Genomic DNA, 10,852 nt, shown 5'->3' with positions numbered 1-10,852 from the left:
GGTTAGCAAATCACAGATCAAAAGCCAGGAATTTGGAACCATTGGCCATGAATTGGATGGAAAACAACGTGGGTATAGCGTGAAAATTGGGGAGAAAATGCTCGAATTGGCATAATTTGTTCACGCGATCGTCTTTGGGGGCCCACGAGTAGTGAACACGGCGAATCTGGCCTTTAACAAAGGACAAAATTTCAATCATGAGCACCCATTGAGGTGAAAAAGTCAAAATGGCCGCTTCATGCGTGAGATGGATGGATCCTGCGATTAGTCTGCAAGTAGTCTCAAAATGGTTCAATGGCATAAATTCGCTCAATATACTTGAAAAGTGCCCTATTCACATTTGATCGGCCAAGATATCCTTGTGCATCCAAAAGTTCAATTTGCAAACGATCGAACTTGAAAGCGTATAAAGAAAAAGATTAACGAAACCGATGCTAGACAAATTTACAATAGAGACGTATGATCCATCAGTTTTCTCAATTGATTTTCATCTCTGTGTAGAGTTGGGCTCACCGTGTTTTATGCAGTGTTTTGGGCACGTCGCATTTCAGTTCTGTCTGAACCTTGCCTGGAACGGCATTCGGAACAAAAATCAGTTATTCACCGGTAAAAAAAGTGGAGCACGTTCGTGCGTTTTTTGTCTGGCCAAGTCTTGATGGGTAATTATTGCCTACAATAATACGGCACGTCTAAGATATTGGTGGTCCAATAGAGTGAGGGGTTTGGGTGTTGAAATTCCAGAAACTGAGCCTCACACCCTTCTCGATCTGAGCCTGTTCATGTACGTATGAAACCAAGAATCCTCCCTCCAATCCACATACGTCCGAGCGTGGTTGGTCAATGCAATTGGCCTCATTTTTTACGCGTTTAACGATTTTTAATGCACGCACGAACGCAGTCAAGGTAGATAGACAGACAGACCTGTTTCTTTTATTGATGACTATAAAGCCATCCTCCATTAGGATGTCGTGCGGAGCAGTGTGAAATGTGGAGATGGTCAGGACATTCCTGAGATACTCGGACACAACAAAACCCTAAAAACCACTCGGAGGCCAAACAGACCAACCAGATTGCTGACGACCCAAGTAAACACAGCCACAAACTATAAATGTGAGCAGGGATCTTCGGAGGGGAAAAGCGAAACAAATGCCACAAGACATGTTAAAAGCCACAGCTGAACATTAAGTTCTTTTTATTTTTGTTGTACCCGTTGGATTGGGGGGACCATGAACTGGAACAGGATAAGAGCTCTTTTGAATCGAAATCAAGGGTTTGATTCCATGTGAGACATTATGGTATTTCTTAAAACATGGTTTTATGAAACGCTTACGATTGTTCGGAGCAAAAAAAAATTTCCTGCGGTTATTTGCATTTTCATTAAAACTTTCGTCTCCCTGAGCCGATGCACCGGCTCTAATATCTCCAGGCGATTTATTGATAAACCTTTACGTGCGTCGATAAAGGTCAGCCGATGTCAAGGCTTTTTTATGTTTTGAATTTGATGGAAACGTATGGTTGAGACATGGGGACACCCTAGCTACGTCTCTTTTTGAAATCTCCTACCCGCAGAGCCCACGGTGGTTGGTTGGTTGGTTGGTTGGTTGGTTGGGTAAATGGGTAAGTCAAATTGAGTGGATTCAATTCCGTGAGCGATATCAGGTCAGAGTGCAGGACTTAATCATCGGTGGGGTATGTTGTGCGTACATATTCTAGGATATGCGCCGAACGTAGGCATGCATGCTCATTCACTCTTCTTTGGGCCTCCTCCTCCTCGTCCTGCTCGTCTTGCTCATGCTTGATGTGAGGAGCAATTTGGCACAGGCTCATCTCATTCATAATCACCCTCATCAGCTCTAGCAGAAAATAGCAATTGCTGCAGCAGCCACATCCCCAACGTCGCCTTCATTGATCCGGCCGTGGTGCTCTAGGTGCTCTTAGTGCTCTTGGTCTGGCTTCGTTGTGATCATCATCTCCATTTTATCGATTTGGCCCAATTGGTTCTTCGTCTTCTGTCTTTGGCCACGACCTTTCTCTCGGCATTTCCAGCGAGCATTAATAAAATCGAATGGATTATTGGTGTGGAGGTACCCCTGCCTGTTTGCCTGCCTGAACTAACTTGAGATCGACCACCACAGGGCAAACCATCCGTTGTTTTCGATCGTCAAGACCGAACCAGATCTGAACAGAGCACTCTGAAAAGTGGGGTGGTGACTTGAAGCTTGAGCACATTCAAACCACCACCCAATCGAAATGTACTTGTACTTGTATGAACGTCGGTCTTAGTTTAGGGTAAGTATACTCGGTCATGACTGGCATTGGATTTGTCTGGCCCGGATAGCTTCATGGGAGAGAGAGATATTGAGCGTGATTTTGCTCTTGATGGACCAATTTCAGAGCGTTGATGACCGCATAATTTGGTTATTATGCCATCGGACACGCTCTCAAGCATGGTGCAGCCGACGAGCACACGGGTGAACACTGAGTGAACATTGAGCACTCCCGTTCAACACCAACCAGATCAAATGGAGGGGAACTAAAACACTGAGACAGACCAGAACCAGGCTCGATTCTATACACACTTGAACTCAGGGAGACTCGTTCTTATGCTGCTCTAGGATAATCCACAGCAAGGAATGGAAACATTCTCCGAAACCACTCGGAAATTAATGGTGAACTGGATATGCACTGCGACTTGCGACTTCAAAACGGATGGCTTTTAGGCCGTCCCATTATCAAATGCACGCATGCCTTCCTCGTGATATCGAGAGCTATTTGGCTTGACATTGAGTTAATGGTGTCGGTCAATCCGAGATCATCGTCGTGGTCGAGCTCTTCCAATCACGGCCATATTGACGACGCCTGGCCTCAACTATTTCCATTAATGGTGATCGTCATCGCCATCTTCAGCACCTGATCACAGTCCCGGGTGATCCTATTCAAATGCAATTATTGTGGTATTCCATGCATTGGAATCCCATCCCAGAGATCATCTGGAGAATGTTCAAGCCAACCAACACAGCTCCCCCCCCCCCAACCAAGTTCAAGCTCGAGTCAGGAGTCAGTATTCTCGATTATTTTTCTTCGCCTCCCTCCATCTAGGGATCCACCATGTCTCTCTCAGTGGCAAGTTCGCCAGTTGGCCGTGACAAAGCACCAAGTGGCTCGTTGGTTTGGATACTACAGATCCATATCTGCACACTTTGAGCTCTCATTACAATTAGCCTGATGGCCTCTCCTCCTAGGCGAGCATCCCCGTCCAGTCCATTCGAAACATCCCATCAATTTGTAATGGACTCAAAACGAAGACGGCGACGGGATCTCCTCGCCTGTTGTGGCCTTTGGTGTGCACGCACACACACTCACAACAGCCTCGGGTTTCTTGTTGTCTCAAGTTTATTACCAACCACAAATCAAGGCCCCAAGCGAGCATGACATCCCAGGAAAAAGCACAATGAATGCAAAATGACCTCACTGACTGACGGAGTGACTGACTGACAAAACATTTTTTTGTCAGTGGCATTCTTCTGGCTTTCTTCTTGACCGAACTGCATCATCGTGATGTTTTCCTGGCACATACATAAGTTGAAAGCCCCTTAACATATGTAGAGCTGTCGATGATCAGATAGCCGACTTTGGCTGCAAATGTGGATGATGGACTAGTTTGAAAAGCGGCAAATTTGTAGCTTCTTCCAATTTGCTCCGTTTTGTCATGACACCCTCTCCTCAATCATAATGATAGCCATCTCAGGGCAAACAATCACTTAGCCAGTTCACAAAGATCAAACTCATCACGGAGAGTCTGGGGCACGACCAGCCACTGCCAAATTCTAGCCATCCCAGTTACATTGCACATGCACCAATGGGTCAACGGGTGGGGGAGGGATTTGGCCAGATTCAATTATGGTTGACTTCGTGGTCGATATCTTCGACACGATTCGAACCTCGATCTGGACCTGAGCTTGGCCTGTTTGCTTTTTTTTAACAGTGTATGGAGGTTCGAACTCGAAATGCCTGGCAGGCAATTTTGATGGCTGGCCTCGTTCATTTCACCGTCGACAATGTGTTGAACGTGATCGATGAAAGTGAGGGAAGAAAGCTCATAAAGCCCACTCGTCTCAGCCACTCAGACCGACGACGATTCCCACATTCATCCCGGTCGATCCAGATCTCGCATTCTTGCTGGATCTTGGAGGCCAAATTGAAATCTGGTGGAGGGAATCTCCCATGAAGGGAGAAAAACAAAAAAGTATGTAGAAAATGCCAAATTCTCCACACCCTTTGTACATCGGTATTAGGTATACAGGGTCCAGCAGAAGTAGAAAAAAAAACAAGGCCATATCCAAACTACATAGTCCTGGCCAATGGGTGTGCCAACCCCTTAACCGATCTCGAATGGTGTGACCCCAAGAGCTATCTAGCTCAAAATGAATATCTAAAGTGAACACAGAAAAACGGTGTTTCAGCTAATTTGTGCATACACATGTCAAGATGGACCTGGATTTATGTCCTTCCTAACTCTCACTTTCGTCGTCTCGATTGGAGACTTGTTTCTCAACCCGCCTGTCTCTCTTCTCCCTTCTCCTGCTTTTCATCCAGCCTCCTAAATTCCGCCACTCCACGGGAATTGTCAATCAAAGGACCTCATTTTACACTTGCGCAACACTGCTGCATCCAGGGGTGCCAAACTGGAACGGGAAACCGCTCGGCTCCTGTGCCAAAAATGGTCCCAGATTGGACCCCTAAAGGGTAACTTTTTCTCTGCTCCTGCTGTACCGTACATCCTGCCAAAAATGGTCCCAGATTGGACCCCTAAAGGGTAACTTTTTCTCTGCTCATTAGGCAAATCTAATTTGGACGAGTCCATGAAACATTGTCAATGTGTTGATTGTCACTTGGAATGGGGACGAGATAGTGATGAGAATAATGGGATGATGAAACTGCGACGGATCGACGGATGGACGGATAGATGGACGGAGCGGGGTTTGTCAATAATCTTTGACATTTCCAACACGCCCATGGCGTTACTTGCATGTCCATATCCCTACTTGATGCTCTGTTCTATGAGTGAGAGAGAGAGTGTGTGTGTGTCAGTGAGTGTAAGTGAGTGTGTGTGTGTCTTGAAAGACGAAATCAAAGACAAGATGTGAGGAGGAGGCCCACGCTCGACGGGTCCATCCTGGTTCCATGCGTCAATTATGGCAGGTTGATCGGTATTGGAGATGATGAGATTCCAGTTCAAGTCGCTTGTCAAACGCATGGCAGTCGTCCATTTCCATATGTCAACTCTCACACTCACATCAGTTTCGTTCGCCTTCTCCTTCTTAGTGTTAGCGATTCAGTGTGGAAAATGAATAGTTTGGTACATTCTTAAACCTACATAATTCATCTTTCCTGGATATCGCCAACCAATTTTTGATCTGGATCCATTCTCCCTTCTCCCTTCTCCCAGGATAAGGGAGGGCCATTGTGCTAAACGTGCCAACCAATCATTTTGACACCAAGACTTCAATCACGACCCTCCCCGCCCAATTGTCCAGCTCTCATAGCATCCAATTCAGGTACGGTACATGTACCTATGTACCTAAGCACGTATGAACTGTGTGTCCAACCAAGCTAGTCTTGATTGGAACCACTCTAAAGCGATAGGTACAGTGTGCCTCCCGTCATGAATATTGTAATTGCAAAAGACGACGACTGCGGCGTTATGCGAGGGTCACAATTTGACCATAAATTAGGCCTATCATCTGGGATGTGATAAGATGTAGGGTATATTGCAAATGGTTTTCTAGTTGTTGGGCTGCCAATTGGCCAATCGATTCCCGTTTGCCGTTTTCTACGGACTCACGAACGTGTGTAACCGAGTGATTGGCGGGAATGGCTGTAAGGCTGTGTGGATGAACAACCACATGGCCCATGCAGCAAAATAGTCAATACGTTCAAGTGTACAGTGGGATTGGGAGTCATCTTGAACCAATGGTTTCGCAGTTCTAGATCTCGTTTTCTAACCGACGACCAACTGAAAGAGTGTCGTGTCCAATAATCCCAAGTGGCAACATATGTTAGCTGTCTGATCTCTTTTCTCCTCCCTCTTTTCCATCGCCTCCGTCTGCAGCCCACGCTATACCACAGCACCACATTACCACTGTTGGCAATGCTTACTCGATCTAAATATATTTGCAGAGCCATTTCTCAAAGCATTGATTTCTACTCGTCTTGTCGTCACTCTCTCTCTCTCTCTCTCTCGATCTCGTTGGTTGTCTCCGTTGGTGCTATTTAAGCACACCACATTCTCCGTCGTGTAATCATCTGAGAGACCTGAAGTGCTGGAGGAGTGAGTAAGTGAGTGCGTGCGTGAGTAAGCCAAGTAAGCCAAGATGCTGCTGCTAACTGGATGAGTGCTTGAGAACGAATGGCCGTAAATGAATCACTTTCGATTGGAACCAAGAGATGACTCTTCGATCTGGGCCCTCGTGCTAGGCTAAGGGAGGAGAGGGGAATAACCATCTTGCTTGTAATGAAGTCATCAGGGCGGCCCTAAATCCATTTTAAATACGTCTTCCAAAGAAGCCAGCACTGGCACAACTGACACTCTCGACTGGAATGAGTGGTCTCAATACCCAAACGTACTGTACTGTACTGTACTGTAGGTATAGTACTCGCAGTTAGTACATACGTAGATGAGTCTGGCTGGCCTCAAATGGATCGGCTGATCCTCGAAACAAATTACCCAACAACCCCCACTCAGATCATTGCGGGTCCATAACTGAACTCTTAAATCATCCGGGTTTGAAAGACTACACCAAGGCCATGAATTTTGCAGTACACGTTTACCGGGAGCAATTCTATTGCCCAGGTGGAATTGAAGGTAGCACCTAAGGTGTGAAAAAAATCGAGGGGCATTTAATCATACCTACATGATCTTCATGATAAGTGCATCTGTATTTGGTTTATTATGGTTGCCTGTCTCGCAGAATCAACTTGATCTCATATTTTTCTGTCGTTGCCTTTTCCACATATTGTAAAGTGCATATTGTGATTTGGCCAAGAAAACGCTCTCAACCATAGACAATAATCAAACTTCTCTGCTTAAAAGTAACTATTCTTCCCCAGAGGGCTCATGTTTTGTAACGAGATTTTATTCGCAAGTCTCTTTCGGGTCTTTTAACCGCCACAAAGAATGTAATCTCCTTTAGCATTCATTGAATATTTCTATGAAAACAACAGCTTTTTGAACACTGTTGGGGTGTTGGGGAGTAGAGAGCAACGCGCATGAAATGATTCGACTGAACTTGTACTCTAGCACTGGCTTTGAAGAATAAGATTTTTTAAAATCACTGAACTCCACTGCCATCGTCTCTTGTATGGGAAAAGGATAGGCAAGTAGTTGGTTACCTGGCAGGATCATCTTTGAATATATTCGACGGTCATGGTCTTGACACTTGAGCATCTAACTTGGAAGAAAAAGAGAAAGAATAATAAAGGACTCTATCCGAAATATTCCGGTTCCCGGTTTCATCATGAATCTAGTTGTGCCTTATTTCATGTTGTTTTGACAGAACGTGATTTATGACTTAGTGTTAGTGATGGTTCAATTTTCTGTCAACTTCGTGCATCTCAAGCCAATTCTGGATAAAACAGTTTCAAGGCCTTAGAAACGAGCGGCACAGTAGTAGTAGCAGTAGTAGTAGGCTGTTTGCGTTGTACATATCGCTGCGATGCAGTGAAGAATCAAGATACGTCTCCGCGTAGAATCCCTTTTCCACGGACCGATGCTCGTGCAATCACGAGCTCGAGTCTCCATCCGACGAACAACCGGGTTCTGAGCCACATTGGACCGTTCGATCAAGGCCGGGAGAGAGTGTGCACTTGGGCTCCTGTCATCATCCTCATCGGGTCTTGGTAGGAACTCCACGGTGGGTGGGTTAGCTGGAGGGTTTGAAGCCTGGTTGGCGCTGGTCGGTCGGGGGTTCGGTCGGTTTCTCTCGGCGCTCGGTCATGGTTTTGCTCATCTTCCCATTGCTTCCCAGGCTGATCTAGCCGAGCATTCCATAACGAAGAAGATGATCCCACATTCAAAGACGAAGCAGATGAGTATGATGCCCTCCAAGTGAATCTTGAACCGGCTTTGGCGGGCTGGATTGCGGAGAGATCTCAACGCACGCAAGATCCGAGTGGAATGGTGGCCGCTCAAGTGTACGTACCAAAGCGAAGAAGGAGGACGAGTCGAACGAACGATCGATCGAACCAACGAGCCTGGTAAAAAGAATAGGCGCCCCGTGAATCGCTCGTCGACAATCAAGCAGAGGGCTCTTTTGGCCTGAAAGTGAGTGTGGAATACTGTGGATGGGCAAGAAGAGAGAGAGAGAGAGAAAAAAAAATCCAGGAAGAGAGAACGAGAAACAACGAGAGAGCGGTGCTTTTTCAGTTGCCGTCAGGTCTTACGGGTGGTCAGTCCTCGTTGACATTTCTACTCCAGATTCCCTGATGAACGCCGTTGTGATCTAGAACAGTGTTTGCATTTCCATACTCTCATTTCACCCAAGTTGTCATAATCATCAGCATCGTCACCATCAGCCACATTATTATTATTATTGTTCGTCTTGGCCTCTCATCTGACTGAACTCAAGCCAAGCGATTGCTCCACGGAGATTCACCTCGATTCCTCAACCCAGAATGATCTCCGAGTCCGGGAGTGTCGAGGCCATGCTTCGAGGTCCGGGGTTCCCCCCCTTTAACAACCATCATCCACCGTCCATCGATCATTCTCGGGTAAGTCCTAAGTCTCATAGTACCAAGTCCTCATTTCCATCGATACATTTGTACATTTGTTTGATACATACGTTGGTGCACATTTTCCTTTCGGCATTTTAAATTTTTGTTACTTTAAGTTCAGCGGAAAAGATTGCTGCTAATTACTTGCCATATGGCCAACCAGTGAGCTTGAGATTTAAATATGAAAATAGATTCACGCTTTAGAAGACACTTTAACCAGATCAGAGAACGACCTTGCCCTTCGGAAGATTAACCTGGATTTGAACCTGGATGTAACGCCGGGTAATTTAGGATAGATCCAAGCACGAGAGTGAGACGAGTTAGTGTCATTATTGAATTCATCATGCATCACAATTCACAACAACTTCAACGACGTCGACGACATCGACATCGACAACGACAACAATAACCAAGACGAGTTTGAAAGTTGGAGCATGGAAAAAAAGAATGCCAGCTCCATCCTGGCTGGGTCGATCCTCGTTCCAACAGGATGGTTTGCCACTTCAGGTAGTTGTTGACCATTCAAGCAGAGCATCGATTTATCGAAAGCAGCAGCAACAGATTGATATGTACGTACAACCTGTAACAAATGTACAACAAACACCTATGTAGAAGGCTTTACGATCTAATTGATTTATGTATGTGTTATGGCTTGAAATGATCGAGTCGTCGTCCTTGATTCGGACACGCTTAAGGATTGTGTGAAAATCCCTCCAGCCATCGGAGTGAAGTGTCAATTGAATTGCCCTCATTTACATCATAAATCCGGCTAGTCTAATCGCCACTCTCGCACCCGAGCACTTCAAGAGGCCTTTACGTGCGAATGAGTTTGGACCATTTATACCGCAATCATATGCCGGGTCAGTCGGATGGATACTTGGATGATGAATGTCGTTCTTGGCACGCTTCAGAGGCTTTTGGCAGATCTGATCCAATTTTCTCATTTGTTTAATTTGTCGTTGCGTTCAGGCCATGCGACTTGCGCATGATATGAATGACAACCATTATTTATTGATTACAAACACAAATCGAAATATAATGCCACCGTCAGTCAACAGTTGCAAAAACCAAAGTTACCCCACGTGTTGATTAAGCCTTTTATGGGAGGCTAATCTTGTAAATGAGGTAGTTTTTATTTTCGATTTCAAAGACGATCCGCGCCTCATCGGTGCAAGTTGAGAGTTAAAACTATTGATGCATGAGTGTGTCTTGTACGTACGTACATACGCACGTACTAAATACGTATTTAGCAGACATGAGGAGTGACAACAGTGACACCTTCGCCACCGCAAGTAGACCATAAACTATGTCGAGTGTGACGGGGAAAAATACATGCCACAATGACACATATTTTCAATGTCAAATCGTTGACAAAGACATTGGTGGTGGTGGTGATGTTGTTACAGCGAATTGAAGGATGAATGACAATCGTATTCATCATTTTGATCCGCATCTCCAATGGTGGCACAAGCACACAAATACACAAGACGAGAAAGATCTTGAGACATTTTGCAACCCTGCAATCTCGAGTAGATCACTGTCTTTCATTTGGAAACACAGCCAAGATCAAACTCATCGGTACATGTAGATAAACCCAAGGGTAACTAGGTACATATCGCTTTCTTCTGATAATGGTTCTAGTGGTTGAGACACCATGCAAGATAGATGATCGGATATATTGCTACCCTATTTCGACATGACTCTAGTTCACGGGCTTGAAGCCAACCACTAGCTGAGAAATCAAGGCAAAATAAATCAAGCCTTTAGTGTTACTTTTCATACAGTAATCAGGGATCAGACCCCTCTTGACAGGCTTCTCTGGTACCTGTCTCATCATAGTTTACCACATGTGCTTACCGACAGCCACCAGAAATCTTATGGCTTACTTTCTTCTTTCTTCCAGCTTGACCGACTCGATCCAATGCAAAATCAACTTTGCCGAGTGTGCGAAGAACCCGCCGCTGGATTTCACTTCGGGGCCTTCACGTGCGAAGGCTGCAAGTCCTTTTTCGGCCGAACTTGCAACAACCAATCAGTCATCCAGGAATGCAAGAACAACTATCGTTGCGTGGTGGACAAG

General features: G+C 45.5%; 1 protein-coding gene across 1 annotated transcript in view; it reads left to right on the top strand.

Annotated features, from left to right (window-relative positions):
• The first annotated feature begins 8,364 nt into the window (after positions 1-8,364).
• LOC131881064 (zygotic gap protein knirps-like) overlaps positions 8,365-10,852 on the top strand; it is a 3,737-nt gene continuing 1,249 nt past the window's right edge. Inside the window, 2 exon segments of the mRNA XM_059227823.1 lie at positions 8,365-8,769; positions 10,676-10,840. Of these exon segments, the coding sequence (XP_059083806.1) occupies positions 8,674-8,769; positions 10,676-10,840 (261 nt within the window). The 5' untranslated portion in view covers positions 8,365-8,673.

Source organism: Tigriopus californicus, chromosome 5 (genome assembly GCF_007210705.1).
Source record: "Tigriopus californicus strain San Diego chromosome 5, Tcal_SD_v2.1, whole genome shotgun sequence".
Taxonomy (NCBI): Eukaryota; Metazoa; Arthropoda; class Copepoda; order Harpacticoida; family Harpacticidae; genus Tigriopus; species Tigriopus californicus.
The sequence above is the reverse complement of the archived record's forward strand: the minus strand, read 5'-3'. Positions and strand labels throughout refer to the sequence as shown.